Genomic DNA, 16,205 nt, shown 5'->3' with positions numbered 1-16,205 from the left:
TATATTCTATATGTGTGTGTGTGTCGTTCTTAAAAACCTTATTTAGGCTCCACAATTATGCAAATAAATAATATAAATATAAATAAATAAATAGTCTTTGTGTGCGTATATATTGTACACTGCATGTATATTTTATATATATATATATATATATATATATATATATGGTTCTTAAAAGCCTTATTTAGGCTCTGCAAACAAATTTTATATATATATATATATATATATATATATATTGTACATTATATGTATATTCTATATACACTATATATATATATGTATGTATGTATGTATATATATATGTAATATTCTTAAAGACCTTATTTAGGCTCTGCAAATAAATAAATAATATATATATATATATATGTGTGTGTGTGTGTATAGATACATACATACAATAAACTCCTCTAAAGTCACACTCACTAAAGCCAAGGTGGAAACCCTTTTTCAGCCCTGCATCCGAATAGAAGAAGGGATGCCTCTTCCTTCCAAGAGGGCTCTCACTGGCAGCCTTGCTTGAAACCCATCTTCCTTGAAGCCCTGGAGCCCCATTGTAGCCAAGTGTACCTTTGTCCACCGCATGAGGACACAACAGCCCCGTCGGCGTCGGGTTCCTCTGGCTCTCCAAGATGGCGGGGGTGGCGCTGTGTGAGCCCACGGAGCTGTACAACTTGTTGAACCAAGCGAACAGGGTCTCTCGGCTGGCAGAGCCCAACTACCTCTGTTTGCTGGGTAAGTCACAAGTCTAGTAGACGCAGGTTACACTCATGTGCAGCCTTCTTGTATTGAACATGAGCCGACGATGGGACGTTGCAGCAAAGGACGCAAAGGAAACCTGCGATAACCGAACCATAGGTTCCAAGCCAAGGAAAGTCATACTCACTCTTCACTAGCCAAGCCCCAGTTCAGGGTGCTTCATATTACTGTATATAGGCCCCATAGAGACAGGCCAAATAAAGCTGCTTCCAGTCACTTTGGAGGTATGCTGTTTCAATGCTGCATGCGTCCTAAGAGTCCGGAAGCCGTGCCAAAGCCACGATCCAGTCCTTGGTTGATATTTTAAAGCACTGTATCTTAACTCTTATTTAAGAGTCTGTCAAAGGGAGAACCGTGTCTTAACGCCTGTCTTTTCACTGCTTGTTTCCAGACGCCCGCACCAAGAGAGAGTACAACGAAGACCACCTGATGACAGCCGTACGAGCCAAAACGGCAAGTGACCCTTTTTCAATGCGTCAGCTGTCAGTTCCTTTTCCCTCTCTATGGCGGGGAATGCTCTCCTTTACAGACATTGCACATTGGTGCGCCTCAAGAGAAGCAAATGGAAGAAATACTCATTGGCAGGATTGTAATAACTGATTGGGGGTAGTTCGTTTCTGTTGCTCCTCCTGCTGGGTGTCTTTAATCAACCCTGGCAAGGGTTTGTTCCAACTCGGACGTGGGCATATGGAGCCCTAAGGTCTCTCCCCATACTCCTATCCCTCAGATCCAAAAGAACATTAAGGAGAACAATTGCATTTCCAACTCATGGAAGAATATAGTTTGACTTGATGGATTCACCTCTCTTCTTCTTTATCACTTTTCTTCTGTCTAAAGAATCCGTTGGGCAAGTACATGGTTCCCGAGTCGGTCAACCTAGAATGCGTCAGGCACTGCGTGGTGTACGACGGCGTCACCAGTTCCGTCGAGGCGGCTTTCGACATGGACTACGACTTGTACGAAGTGGACAAAGAGCTGAAGCGTATGTCCTGCCTCTTTCTTTTACTGGGGAGCAGGCTGGGCGGTTTGTGCTTGGAGGCCTGGATCATAGCCATCGACATATCCCTGGTTTCCACTGATGTCCTGGCAATCGTCGGCCGCAATCCTGGATCTTAACGTAGTAGTTCCAAATGCAAAACTATAGATCTATTGTAGAGCTGTTGAAGCCGTTCTGTGCCTTGTGGAGAGTGGGGTGGTTTTGGAAGTATCTGGCTTTGTCCCCCTTAGGCAGACATGAAGTGATGGCATTTTCTGCTGAGGTCCTTTGGGGTCCTCTGAATGTCTCTAGTGAGCGATGTTCATCATCTAGCATAAATGTATGACTTTGTAAACTTCATTTAACGTTTGGATTAAAACCCGGAGGAGATCGGTCACCCCACTGGCATAGGCACTACCACCCACCATACAGACAGGCCAGAATAACGCTGCTTTGGGTCACTTTGGAGGCTTGCAGTTCAAATGATGCATGTGTCCTAAGAATCCGGAAGCCACAATCTAGTCCTAAGGACTGGAGCGCAGCTTTGGCTTGGCTTCCGGACTCTTAGGAGGCACGCGTCATTTAAACTGCATACCTCCAAAGTGACCCAAACCAGCTTTATTTTGGCTTGTCTGTATAGGGCCTTTATTAAGCTATGTAACAAAGGTAGTTATGTCACCAAGTAGCTGCTCTAGAATTGCGGCCGGCCATTACCTGCAAGCTTTGGCGCTGGGGCTGGGGTCGTCTCTGGATGGTCAGCGAAGGGAGTGGGCAGCCTGGGAGCAGGACCTCCGGAGCATGGCCCAATGCTTCTGCCTTTGGAAATTAAGACAAAGATATGTGTTACAAATCCCTGCTCGTCTCTTCTCTCCACTTAGCTTTCGACGCGGGGACAGACATCTCGCAACTGAGACACAAGCCGTCCTCTGAGGAAAGTAAGGCTGGTTTTATCACTCTTGTTTTCCTCCTTTGTAAAGCGCTGTGTAAAGCCTCTGGCGCTATATAAATAAACATAATAATAATAATAATAGTAGTAGTAGTAGTATCAGGATAAAGACCAACATGGCCTTTGCTGAGTAGAGGGCCTTGTCTGCAAAAGCCTTCTTTACGTTCAGCGCAAACCTACCTTCCTTTCCTCCAAGTACAGTACATACTATGCTCCTTGCGTTCCAAAGTAGTCCCAAACCGAAGCCTTAATGCTCAGGAAGTTTCAGGTTTTGGAGCATTTGGGTTTTGGGATTTTCAAATCAGGGAGACGTATATATTTATGTGGGCATGGGCCATACAGCCGGGTGCTTGGATCAACGCCCTTCCTCTTCTCCTTTTCCCCATAGACGCTAAGGACGGATCTGCAGCCCGTTGCGCCAGGGTCATGCAGCGCGTCACCCGCTTCCCCGTCTTGGTCCTGCGGGGCGGCTATCAACTGTTCACCCGATACTACCATTACCTCAGGAGCCAGAAGATATTCTGGATGCCTCGTGTAAGAAAGACTAGAGTGGGATCGTTGTCGGAAGGGTTTTGGGTTTCCGAGCTGCACCTCCGTCCTTTCATCTGGTCCTTTGGCTCTTCCTCTGCAGGAACTGGAAGCCTTTAAACCCTATCCGGTGGAGATCCTGCCCCAGAAGCTCTATATGGGGAACTACTCCCAAGCCTGCGATAGCCAGATCCAGAAAGATCTGAAAATCAAAGCCCACATCAACATCTCCGAGGAGGATGGCACATTGTGAGTTGCATGGTCCCCGGTAGCAACATGCTCAGTGTTCCTTCTGGCTTCCTTTGTGTGGCAGAGGATCACCTTCAGCACCTTTGCCAGCTCTTCTGAAGTCCTGAATAGAACTTGGATTCGCTGCCCAAGTGGCACAGTGATGAAATGGGGATGATTTTATGGCTGCAACCATATTGTTGGCGCTCACTTTTCTTGGGTACATAAGTTTTAAAAAATGGTGAAGGGTCTGGGAACCACCAAGCCCTATGCGGAGAGACTTAGGGAGCTGGATGGCCATCTTTCGGGTGTATGTTGATTGTGTCTTCCTGCATGGCAAAATGGGGTTGGACTGAAGTCTATGAAATGGCACACTGTTAAGCAAATCTTCTCTCTTTGCCCTTCCCCAGTTTCGTTGGAGACAGCGACAAGCTCCTTCACATTTCTGTCCCGGATTCGGTGGAAGCAGATATCTCTCCCTACTTCAGCGACATCTGCCACTTCATTGGTGAGTTGCCCAAGATGGGTTCCTCCTTGCCATCCTTCTGCCTGGCAAGTTGCCTGGTACACAACCCCTTTCACAAGCACAGTCTCGTATGTCTGACCCCATCCGTATACATCCTCTGTGTGACCCATGGGGCAAGGGTCTTAACAGAGCAATCTGATATATCCCTCCAGGGAAGTGATGCCTATTGACTCTGGTAGAAATGAACCGCATTTCCACAAATGGGATCTGCTTGTCAGGCATTTTGAATTCAGTTTGGTTGAAAGAGCCTGAATCCCAAACACGAAGGCACCACAACGACAGTGAAATAGTCCTTTCCCAGTCAGGCTGCTCTTTCCCAAACCTGCACCTTTTAAATAGGACCTTTTATGAAGCCATGAGTCTGGATTTAGGTTTTTAACCTCCTCTTAATTCCTATCAACCCAGGAACGAGAACAAGTGTGTAAGTACACTCATCTCTCCATATTTACGGCTTTGATATTTGAGGATTTGGTTATTCAGGTATGTTCTCTTTAGGAATATCTAGGTCCTCCAGTGCAACTCTATGGTCAATTTTAACTAAAGGTTGCACCGAAAGACCTAGAGATTCCTAGAGAGGATACTCTACTAGGCCTTTGTAGCTCCTCCAGGTCAGTCCTATGGTCAGTGTCTGTCGGACGGTGACCATAGAGTTGCCCTGGAGGACCTAGAGATTCCTAGAGAGAATGCTCTACTAGGCCTTTGTAGCATCTCCAGGTCAGTCCTATGGTCAGTGTCTGTCGGATGTTGGCCACAGAGCTGCCCTGGAGGACCTAGAGATTCCTAGAGAGGTAAAAACATGGCGTTTTTGTTATTTGTGGTTTTTCCATATCCACGGGGGTCTTGTGCCCCTAACCCTCGTGAATGTGGAGGGACAAGTGTACTAGACTTTCCTTTGGAACGCTAAGATATCTATTCAATGTAGGTCTGACATGATTGTATAAACGGACCTCAGGATAAAAGCAAAACTTTCCCCCCCATATTCCTCCTTTCAGACACTCGCATACACAAAGAGGCCATCCTGGTCTTCTCTACGCTGGGTATCAGCCGGAGCAGCACGGCGGTCTTGGCCTACCTGATCCATTCATGCCGGCTTTACTTAAAGGTGAGCGAAACCCACGCTAAGGATGGCGTCCGCACTGCGCTTTTCGTTTTGTAGCCTGGTTTTAATCTCCGTTGACTTAGGGTCGTGTGACGAAGGATGTAAAGGACGAAGCAATGGAAAAAGACGCTAAAGGTCTCTAAACCTTTGACAGGCGTAACCCTAAAGGCTGGATGCATGAGAGAGTAATAATAATAATAATAATAATAATAATACTAATAATAATAATAATAATAATAATAATAATAATAGAAGATTCCTCCCCATATAAAGAAAGGAAAGTCTGCCTTGGTTCCTGACCCTTTTCTTCTTTGCCTGGGCTTCCCAGAACGCTTGGAGCTACGTCCAGAAGTGCAAGAACAACATGCGTCCCAACCGGGGCTTCGTGCGACAGCTGTCCGAATGGGAAGAGCGCATCTATTTCACCGCCATCACCGACGTCTCCGAACCAAATTACTGAGCGGCGGCGGCGGCGGCGGCAGCAGCATCTCTTTCCCAGAATGCCAGGCTTTGAAGGGACAGGGCTCTCCTTTCAAGTGGGATTTCTTCCAGCACTGTTTGATCGGGAAGAATAAGAGAGAATGCTTTTTTTCAGTTACTGGAATCTATTATTTTAAGATATATATATATAAAGAAACCTTAACTTTTTATACTGCAGTGTTTATTATTGTTGTTGTTGTTGTTACCTGTGATGTGTTTGTATTCTGTGTTCTCCTCTCTGTGTGTTTTGCATGCCTTCGTTTCTGCTTTATGGCGACCCTAAAACGGCCCTGTCCTGGGGTTTTCTTGGCGAGATTTGTTCGGAGGTTTGTCATCATCATCATCATCATCATCATCATCATTGCATTCGTCCCTCCATATTTGCGGATTTGATATTTCAGTCAACAAGGAGAATAAACTGGCACCAAAGAAGATTAATATTTCCGAAACCAAGAGGCCAACGAGGGCATACTTCCAAAGCTGAAAATTGCAGATTTGCCCTTGCGAAATAAAGCAGAGGTTGGGAAAGAGGGGAAGCGAGTTCAAATCATAGCAGCAAGGGAGATGAGACATCATTGCGTCATGGCTTTGGGGCCAGACAGGGATTCAGGAGCTGGGAGCCGAGTTTGAATCCAGTCCCTACTTGGCAATGGACTTTGGGCTTGACTCTCTGAGCTTGACTTTGTTGTAGGAGCATGTCTTTAATAAAAATGTATTTAAAATGTATTATATAAAAATATAAAAATAAAATAAAACAATTTTATCAAAAATAATAATTAAAAATAAATAATAAAATATATTTAAAAATTTTAAACAATAATAAACTATATTAAAATAATAATTAAAAATACATAATAAAATATATTAAAATTCTTAAAATGATAATAAATAACAATAAAATTATATTAATAATACAAGATAAAAATAAAAAATATTAAAATGTATTAAAATAATTTAAAAATGAAAACAATAAAAATATATTAAAATAATAATAATAATAAAATAAAAATAATAAAAATATATAATATTTATTTCAATATGTATTTTATTTAATATATTTAAAATGTATTTATTTAGGCTGTCAGAACAGGTTGCAAATTGTTAATTAATTAACAAAATTAATAACAAAAAATTAAAAATTAATAAAAATATATTAATAATAATAATAATAATAATAATAATAAATTAAAAATAGAGGCGCCTGAAGAGCCACGCTATTGGTGGGATGGGCGGGGGCCACGCCCACAAGGGGGCGGGGCTTGGAGGGACAAAGGCACTCCGTCCTGGGCGGGCTTTCTTCTCAGACGGTTGCCGCTGGCGACGCCCCGCCCCCTCGACCTGTTGATTGGCTGAGGCGGCGGCGCCGGGAGTCCCTCCCCCGGAAGCGGTTTCACCACCTTCTGCGCCTGGCCTCCGGAGGGGAAGCGTCGCCGCCGGAGCCTCCGCCATGAGCCGCAGGGACTCGGTCAGCGACTGCCTCCGCGACTGGGAGGAGCTCCAGGGCGGCTTCCAGAGGGTCCAGGTAAAGAGGAGGGCGGGGCGGAAGTGACGTCACGGGGAGAGGAGGGGGCTCCGAGGCAGGGGCAGAGCGCCCCCAGGGGGTGATGGGAGTTGTAGTCCAGGAGCCTCCCTCTCCCTCGTCTCTAGGGCTCTTCCCAAATGGGTTGATACGACTGAGTTAGAATTCGAACCCAGGTCTCCAGAGGCATAGTCTCAAAGCAAGGCACTACTCTGGCTTCCCAAAAGGCTGCGCACTGCCCATATATATATATATACATATATATATACACACACACACACAGAGAGATATAAATAAATACATTGATAGTATATAGTCAGCTATAATATATAGTTAAATATATGAGTGTATTAGACTATATAGATATAAGACTATAAGTATATATTAGTGTAGTAATATACAGTATATATGTATATATAAGTATAGTATTGTAAGTATATATATATATTATAGTAATAAGTATATAAGTATGTGTCTATATATATTTATATATATTAGTATTGTATAGTATATAAGTACTATATAGTATATATAGTATATATACTATACTATACTATACTTATATATATGAATATATATATACATGCTTATATACTGTATATTACTGTAATATATACCTCTCTCTATATATATAATAGGTATATATAAATATAGTTATATATAGTATATAAGTGTGTGTGTATGTGTGTGTGTGTATGTGTGTATATATATATATATATATATATATATATATATGTATAGTCCTATATCCTATTGAAATCTATCTAGAGATCTTCCAGCTGTAGGCAGGGAACATTGTCCATAGAGTAGGCTTGGACTCTTCTGTGAGGCTGGAGGAAGGGGAGCTGGTTCCTGAAGAGGAGAGGCAGAGGCTGAGGCCTGGCTGCCCTCAGAAACCAAGGGAGGCCTGGAGCAAGGGCTGAGGAAGGCCCAGCGGAGAGAGAGGGCCAAGGCAGGATCAAAACCAGCAGCAGCAGCGAGAAAAGCAACGGCCGCGGAAGGTCTGCAAGAACTGGCCCCAGTCGGCCAGAGTAGTCAAACGTTGGTTCCAATGCTGGGATGGAGGCTGCGGTCAGTGAATCAGAAGACTAAGGCTAATGGGAAGGGCAGCCATGGAAGGACGAGTCAAGACCCTAAAGGTATTCAAGGGAGCCCTACAGTTAGAACCCTCCAAGCCGTTGTATTTCCCATCGCAGAAGCGGACAAGGAGAAAACCAACCCGTTTGGGACGCGATGCCTGAGAAGGAGGCTATCATGGTTCCACAGCATGGGAAGGAGCGGGAGAAGATCCGGCCTAAAGAGCATGTCTGACATGTTCTGGACGTTTTAGCTATTTGACTGAACTAATAACAACATCAGTCTGTGATTGATCAGTGTTTTCTATCTCTACTGTGTTAATTTATTGATGTAATCCGCTGCCGCAAGATACTACAATTCCCTAGCGCTGAGTCAAAGCAGGTCTCACATTGGATCATTTGCGCAGTGCGCTTCGGACCGCTCTCTCTTTATGTGAGGAAGTGTGACAGGAACAGAACTCAGCAATGCTCCTTTGGTTTGGATCACGTCTCCCAGAATCCCCCACTGGCTATCCTTGCCGAGGGATTCTCTCAACTCTAGCCCCAAAAGCATGACTTTCCAGACGCCTTGGTGGCTGGGCAGCGCACCTGGGCATGAAGACGATGCACATGCGACAATAAGCCGGGTGCGTGGCGCAAAGGCGTTTCCGTCCTAGTTATCACAAAGCTTATCAGAAATGGGAGTTGCTTTCCACTTATCCCCAGGATGGAGGCGGAGGGTGTTTTCGACGCTTGGGACTTCTCCTCCGCCCTTCTCTCTACCTTGATGTACTACATTCGAGTCTTCCCCTGCCTCTCCTGGTCTGGACAAGGCAGGACTCCAGTTCCCATCATCCTCTGCCAACCTGGTGAGCGATGATGTGTGTAGGACAGGGATGGATGGATGGAGGCACGCACATGTGTGGGTGTGTTTGTCTCTGCCTTGACACGGTTGTGTGATTCACCCAGACGTCATGCGCCTTTGAAACTAACCCTTGGCTGATGGAGGATTTTGTCGCTCTGACACCGCAATCAGGTTTCTCTTGGCAGTTGCCGCCGGTTGAGCAAGGCCTGCCCTTTGCCAGAGAGAGGGCAGCTCCGGAAGCTTCCAGATTGGGCATTTTCATGTGCAGTTGTGTGCAAAGCTCCAGATACTGTTGTATTGCAGCTCACAATAGCCTTTACCAAAGACGAGGAGCGCCGGGAGTTAGATAATAATAAATAAATAGAGCCTGTTCTTTTCCTTTTTCTAAACCGTTCTTATCTTTCTTCGGCCAGGAAACTCACCGTCTCTACAAGCAAAAGCTGGAAGAGCTGACCAAGCTCCAAGATGGGATCTCCAGCTCCATCTCCCGGCAGAAGAAGCAGCTGAAGGAGCTCTCTCTCGCCCTAAAAAGGTATGTTTGGCGGTTGCGGTGGAGGATTGCTCCATTTGATGCAGCCTCTTGGGTTGTGCTGCTGTTGTTGTTGTTGTGTGCCTTCCGACTTATGGCGGCTGTCAGTGGTTGAACCCACGGAGAGTCACTATACTACCTTGAGCTTGTTGGGGGTAAAAGCAGTGTATGAATGTAAATGCTGTCCTGGACCCTGCAGGTGCAAGGTTTCCCTCTGCGACCAGGAGGCGAAAGAGGAGGAAGAAACCATCCAGGAGCTCCAGAGCATGGTCAAAGAGCGGCAGAATGTCTTCTTCGAAATGGAGGCCTACTTGCCCAAGAAGAACGGGTAAGGAAGGGCCAGGTTGGTTGTGAAAGCCACAACGGCTGGAAACGGAGGAATGGCTGGAGCATGGGACCCGTTTGGCCTCCAGCCCCATTGCATGGCCTTCTTTGAACGCTCTTCTTTCTCCTTGCAATCCAGGTTGTACCTGAGCCTAGTCCTGGGGAACGTGAACGTGACTCTGCTCAGCAAGCAGGCCAAGTAAGGGCTTACTCATCCGTTGCGTCGCTTGCCCTCTTTCGCGCTTCGTAAAGGCTAGGGACTTATCTAAAGATAGGTGCAGCCTTGGAGATTGGCCTTGGAGGGTCTGACCAGGACTGGATGAGAGCCCTCCAGTCGTGGGGCAATACCTGGGGTCCAAGTTGTTGTTGTTATGCTTTGTTTATATAGCGCTGTAGATTTAGCTATTCAGCTCGAAAAGGGGGACTTTTTGCCCAGCTCTGAGCCAGAACCTGATCCATGCTGCTTCTCAAACCGGTCTCTCACTCAAACAGGTTCGCATACAAGGATGAGTATGAGAAATTCAAGCTCTACCTCACCATCATCCTTCTCATCATCTCCTTCACCTGCCGCTTCCTTCTCAACTCCAGGTGAGTCAGTAGCCCTTTTTATTTTACAATAATATCTATCTATCTATCTATCTATCTATCTATCTATCTATCTATCTATCTATCGATCTATCTATCTATCTATCCACACACACATACATACACCAACTATATTGTGCTTGTTGATTTATAATCCATCTTGAGGCCTGATTGTGGGATTAAAAACAAGGTACAAATTCATCATCATCATCATCTAAAGATTGGGACCATTACTTTTTGAGACTCCAGAGTCCTCAGAGGACCCCAGCCAGTCTGGCTGCTGGGATTTGTGGTCTAAAAATGCTGCTTTCCCAAGCTCTGGCCTCCATTCGCTCCTGATCGCCTCTTCCCTTTCTTGCTTTTTGCCGAAGGGTGACGGACGCCGTCTTCAATTTCCTCCTGGTCTGGTATTATTGCACCCTGACGATTCGGGAGAGCATCTTGATCAACAATGGATCCAAGTAAGGGGAAGCTCCACAACCAGATCTCCTCCTTTCAATTACCTGAAAATTAGAATCATAGAATCATAGAGTTGGGAGAGACTCCAAGGAGGGCCATCCAGTCCAACCCCATTCTGCCATGCAGGAAATCCAAATCAAAGCATCCCCATTGACAGATTGCCATCCAGCCTCTGTTTAAAGACCTCCAAGGAGGGAGATTCCACTACACTTTGAGGAAGGAGTGTGTTCCACTGTCAGACAGCCCTTACTCTCAGGAAGTTCCTCCTAATGTTGAGCTGGAATCTTTTTTCCTGGAGCTTGCATCCATTGCTCTGGGTCCTAGTCTCCGGAGCAGCAGAAAACAAGCATGCTCCCTCCTCCATATGACATTCCTTCAAGTATTTAAACAGGGCTATCATATCACCTCTTAACCTTCTCTTCTTCAGGCTAAACATCCCCAGCTCCCAAAGTCATTCTTCACAGGGCATGGTTTCTAGACCCTTCACCATTTTAGTCACCCTCCTTTGGACACATGGCTCCAGTTTCTCAGCATCCTTTTTGAATTGTGGTGCCCAGAACTGGACACAGTATTCCAGGTGAGGCCTGACCAAAGCAGAATAGAGTGGCACTATTACTCCCCTTGATCTAGACACTATACTTCTATTGATGCAGCCTAAAATTGCATTGGCCTTGTTTGCTGCTGCATCGCATTGTTGACTCAGCAGCTAACAAGGCCAGTGCAATTTTAGGCTGCATCAATAGAAGTATAGTGTCTAGATCAAGGGGAGTACCCACTGATTTCTCTCCTTTTCCCCTTGCATGATGTTGTGTGCCTTCAAGTCTTCTCCGACTTACGCTGACCCTATCACTGGGTTTTCTTGGCAAGTCTCTTCAGAAGGGGTTTGCCATTGCTATTCTCCGAGGCTGAGACACTGTGACTTGCCTAAGATCACACAATGGGTTTTCATGACTGAGCAGAGATTCAAACCCTGCTCTCCAGAGTCATAGTCCAGTACTCAACCACTACAACATGCTAGCTCTCTCCCTTTTCCCCTTTGGAGCAAGGGTTTTCCAACGCAGGGCCTGGTGGTGGCCATATTGCAGCTGTCTCATGCTTTACCTTTGAGCTGTCAGGCTCAAAGGCAGAAGTTCAATATTGCTGAAGGGTATAGAGGTGAGCATTAAAAGAGCATCCTAGTCATTTGGGCTTCAAGGCTAATGGAAGTCCCCTTTCCTTCCTTCTCTTCCTGCTCCACCGATGACTCCTGGCTGTCTTCCCCAGAATTAAAGGCTGGTGGGTTTTCCATCACTACATCTCTACGTTCCTCTCAGGAGTCATGCTGACCTGGTGAGTCGGTTCTTTAAGCTTCCCTTTGGTTCAATGGCTCTGGTTCTGGATGTGGGTATGTCATAGAATCAGAGTTGGAAGAGACCTCAAGGGCCATCCGGTCCAAGCAGAAAACAAGCTTGTTCCCTCCTCAATGTGACACCCCTTCAAGTATTTAAACAGGGCTATCATATCACCTCTTAGCCTTCTCTTCTCCAGGCTAAACATCCCCAGCAGTTCCCTAAGTCTCTCCTCATAGGGCTTCATGGTTTCCAGACCCTTCACCATTTTGGTTGCCCTCCTCTGGACATGCTCCAGCTTCTCAACATCCTTTTTGAATTGTGGTGCCTAGAATTGTAGAGAGCATGACTGGTTGGGAGGCAATGGGAGGCGTCACCCAAAACAGTGACCTTTCCAAGCTCTGAGCCAGCAACTATCATCCCGTCGTGTGGCATTAAACCTCCTACATTAAATGTAAATCCCTCTTTTTGCTCCTCTCTCCTTCCCTCATCCTTCAGGCCCGACGGACTCATGTACCACAAGTTCCGAAACCAGTTCCTCACCTTTTCCATGTATCAGAGTAAGTGAAGCATATGTGTCAGGAATGTGGATGCTGAGCTTTCCAGGTGTAGCTGAGCCACCCCTTACCTGTCGCCACTAGGCAAGTTGCTGGTGGCTGATAGGAACTGGAGTTTGCACACTTGCTGCAACCGTACATGGCTAGTGTAGCGGTTCTTTATGTGGGGCTGTGTAAAATGAGCCGTTTGCTATCCCCCCAGAGATGCTGAAGTCCCTTCCTATGAACATTTCGTGTGGGATGGAAAGGGGAGGGAGAAATATCTGGCTGTGTCCCATAGCCAGATGCAAAACATCATTTGCTGGGATGCTATGAAAGTCTCAGCAGATTATTATTATTGATTTAGAGTATTTATATCCACAATGGCTCTCAGAGCGGCTTACAAAATGGTTACTTGGACAGTTTATGATGTAATGTAATGTAACGTAATAGATGTAATGGCTTCACGTTTGGCTACAGGGACATAGCCAGATGCCCCTTAAACTGTAAGCGTTAGTGTTTTGCATTAGGATTTGGAAGATCGGGGCCAAAGCTTCCACTAGGCCTCGGACCTCATTGGGACACTCGGTTTCTCTCTCACGCTAACAAACCCCGCAGGATTGTTGTAAAGACAGACTGGAGAGGAGAGACAGATATGCCACCCTGAGCTCAAGTGGGAAGGCAGGATATAACTGTAATGGATCAATCTGCGTGAGCAACAAGTGTCTGTCTTTAACAGGTTTTGTCCAGTTCCTTCAGTATTACTACCAGAGCGGTTGCCTGTACCGGCTGAGAGCCCTGGGCGAGCGGCACAACATGGACCTCACCGTGGGTAAGCGGGCACTTTTGGCTTCCTGCCATTTATTACATTACATCGTATTACATTATATGATTTATTATTTGTCTTCTTCTGCAGAGGGCTTCCAGTCCTGGATGTGGAGAGGCCTCACCTTCCTACTTCCGTTCCTCTTCTTTGGCCAGGTAAGGATTTTTTTCCCTGGGGAGAGAGTCTCTCTGGCGGCAGAAATTATAGCTCTTTGGGGAAAGTAGTACTATAAAGAATTGAAAACCAAGCTCTCTGAGGAAGAGCCAAGTGACCTGGGCATGTTTGGCTTGGAGAAGAGAAGATGGAGAGGAGAGGCGATGCAATAACAACCATCTCCTGTTATCTCCCGGGGCTTTTCATAGCAAGCATTTTGTCTTACCTTCCAGAGGATTTGGAGTCTCCCATTTTGAATTGCCGCAAATGCAAGCAATGACCAAATGTATGTTTTAATACCAATATTTTGGGACACTGCAGAAAAAGAAAGGGCCAGAAACATGGTGCAACCGGGGAAATGTCGTTCAGACCTAAAAGGTCAAGGATGTACAGCAACGACCCATGCGCTTCATCTGGAATGATCCCTCCCTTATTTTCCTCTCTTTCTCTGTAGTTCTGGCAACTGTACAATGCCGTCACGCTTTTCCAACTTGCCCAGCATCCAGAATGCAAAGAATGGCAGGTAAGGAAGGAAGGAAGGAAGGGAAGAAGGAGATATGAACAGGTCGTTGGAGGCTTACATCTCCTGTCACTCCCCTTCTATACACCTTTTGCCTTGGCGCATGAGATGCCAGTGGCATTAACAGGATGCCAGCTGTTGAATTTTAACCTTTTTGTCACCAAGCTGGCGCCCTTTTCTTGGCTTTTGCCTCTTTTGTAAGCTGTTTTGGGTCCCACGCTGGGGAGAAGAGGTGGTTATAAATGATGTGATCTTAAAAAACAAAGCCATGGAGGGCTTTAATACAGAACTGTCAGTTGTAATTGCATATATAAAGGCGCAACGGGGGCAAGATAGTTGATATAGAAGCTGATATAGAAGGGGAAATAAAACAAGGCACTACTCCCCCTTAAAAGATGCTCCTTCATCCGTTACAAACTCAATTTCTCACCTTCCGGCAGGTACTGATGTGCGGCCTCCCTTTCTTCATCCTCTTCGCCGGGAACTTCTTCACCACTTTGCGGGTCGTGCACCAGAAATTCCAGGACAAGGCCCAGAAGGCCGAGTGACCGGGGGCCGGGTTTGAGTGCCACCCCTTCCATTCCTTTCCATATTCTCCTGCTGGTTGTCTGACCAATCATCCTTCCGTCTTTTTGGGGGGAGCGCTGGTCTTGCTCCCCCGAACATGGTCTCTTCCGCGCTGGATGTCTCTCCCAGTCCCATCCTCTGGTGAAACTGGTGCAAAGGATGCTTTTGTGTGGGTTCTCTATGGAGTGTGGCCTCTCTTGTGAAAAACATAATCGAGGATTATGGGAGAATGCTGGCGACCCAAAAAGCTGGGACACAACGCTCCTTGCAAAAACAAGCAGTGCCAATTCCACGGAGACAGGTACATAGATCTAGGTTTTGGGAACCGAGAGCGCTTGGGACCATTTGTCGGAACTGAACTGGTGTACAAACGGAACCTTCTCTCCTTAAGACCGCTCTCCAGCCAGCACTTCTCTTCCATTCCTGTCTGTGTAAAGTAAACCTTTGGGTGGGCAAAAGGGGGGTTATCTTTTCAATGGGCATCCTGATGCTGTTGGACTGCAACTAAATGTAGCCCTCCCTTTTGGATTGCAAGTCTCAGCTCCGGTTAGGGATGATGGGAATTGTAGTGCATTCACGTTACAAGGGCCACACGTCCGTCTCCCCCGTGTCTTCTCTTCTGACCAACTGAAGAGGAGCACTTAGAAAGGGCTTGATGGGATTGAGCTGCAGCGTCTCCCATCCCATGTTATTGTATGCCGGGTGGGAAGCCGTCCTGAAACTGCCATCTAAGAATGTACTCTTTGTCATTAAATAAATATATACACATGTTGGAACAGTAAAGAAAAGGGAAATGTCTTCTTAGTAGCTGTCCTGCTTTTGTAGACAAGGGGTTGGGGTGAAATGTTGTTCCTTCCCTATTTCCATCCCATGGAAAGGATGGTGTAGTTCAGTGACCCTGTGGACATGTTGGACCTCAGCTATTTATATTTTGGAGTATTTAGCCACAAAGGCTAGCCAGGCATTGCTTGCTGACTGGGAAAGAGCAAGAAATCCAGGTTAATTCTGGTTGGCGGTGGCTGCCATGTCAGTGGGGTAGCGAGTCCACTCCAGGCTTTAAAGCTACCTGAAGCCTGGAGTGGATTTACTGCTCCACTGACATGGAACCAACCACCCACCACTGGGAGCGGGCAGCCATTTTGCACAGGGCCTCAGGAATAGGATGGCAAGAATACATTTTTGGAAGGGTGTTTAGGCTGGAGTCAGCGAGGGATGTTTGAAAATACGGCCAGCCCTCCATTTCCATGGATCCAATGGGTCTGACCCCAAAAGAGTCAGGGACCGGCGAGGACCAAAGTCAGGGGCAGCCAATAATAAACTCCTCAGAAGTACGATGGCAAACGGCCATGAATTGGGTTCTCCTCGGCCAAGCGAGGAAGCAAGGCCAGCGGCCATTTAAA

The 16,205-nt window shown here is 46.2% G+C and overlaps 2 protein-coding genes across 2 annotated transcripts; both read left to right on the top strand.

Moving 5' to 3' along the window:
- Positions 1-577: 577 nt before the first annotated feature.
- On the top strand, positions 578-5,672 carry STYXL1 (serine/threonine/tyrosine interacting like 1). Its single transcript, XM_089493315.1, has 9 exons — positions 578-732; positions 1,148-1,209; positions 1,594-1,738; positions 2,611-2,667; positions 3,067-3,212; positions 3,310-3,455; positions 3,845-3,942; positions 4,953-5,062; positions 5,388-5,672. The coding sequence occupies exons 1-9, from the start codon at positions 630-632 to the stop codon at positions 5,517-5,519; spliced, it is 999 nt and encodes a 332-aa protein (XP_089349441.1). The 5' UTR covers positions 578-629; the 3' UTR covers positions 5,520-5,672.
- Positions 5,673-6,915: 1,243 nt separating this feature from the next.
- On the top strand, positions 6,916-15,613 carry TMEM120A (transmembrane protein 120A). The gene is made up of 12 exons (XM_089493417.1): positions 6,916-7,061; positions 9,392-9,510; positions 9,707-9,835; positions 9,971-10,030; positions 10,324-10,419; positions 10,788-10,877; positions 12,139-12,204; positions 12,702-12,763; positions 13,479-13,571; positions 13,656-13,720; positions 14,173-14,241; positions 14,679-15,613. Exons 1-12 carry the CDS (start codon positions 6,987-6,989, stop codon positions 14,784-14,786), a joined length of 1,032 nt encoding a protein of 343 aa, XP_089349543.1. The 5' UTR covers positions 6,916-6,986; the 3' UTR covers positions 14,787-15,613.
- Positions 15,614-16,205: the final 592 nt, after the last annotated feature.

This window comes from Sceloporus occidentalis, unplaced genomic scaffold (assembly GCF_023333645.1).
Source record: "Sceloporus occidentalis isolate IW3139 unplaced genomic scaffold, rSceOcc1.0.p SCAF_64, whole genome shotgun sequence".
Lineage (NCBI taxonomy): Eukaryota > Metazoa > Chordata > Lepidosauria > Squamata > Phrynosomatidae > Sceloporus > Sceloporus occidentalis.
This window is presented reverse-complemented; position numbering and strand designations above follow the sequence as displayed.

Excerpts from the sequence above, each read along its gene's own strand:
- STYXL1 (XM_089493315.1), top strand. The coding sequence starts at position 630 with ATGGCGGGGGTGGCGCTGTGTGAGCCCACGGAGCTGTACAACTTGTTG. Across the intron at positions 1,210-1,593 it reads CAGCCGTACGAGCCAAAACG|AATCCGTTGGGCAAGTACAT; the intron begins GCAAGTGACCCT and ends TTCTGTCTAAAG. Across the intron at positions 5,063-5,387 it reads CATGCCGGCTTTACTTAAAG|AACGCTTGGAGCTACGTCCA; the intron begins GTGAGCGAAACC and ends TGGGCTTCCCAG.
- TMEM120A (XM_089493417.1), top strand. The coding sequence starts at position 6,987 with ATGAGCCGCAGGGACTCGGTCAGCGACTGCCTCCGCGACTGGGAGGAG. Across the intron at positions 12,205-12,701 it reads TCAGGAGTCATGCTGACCTG|GCCCGACGGACTCATGTACC; the intron begins GTGAGTCGGTTC and ends CTCATCCTTCAG. Across the intron at positions 12,764-13,478 it reads CACCTTTTCCATGTATCAGA|GTTTTGTCCAGTTCCTTCAG; the intron begins GTAAGTGAAGCA and ends TGTCTTTAACAG.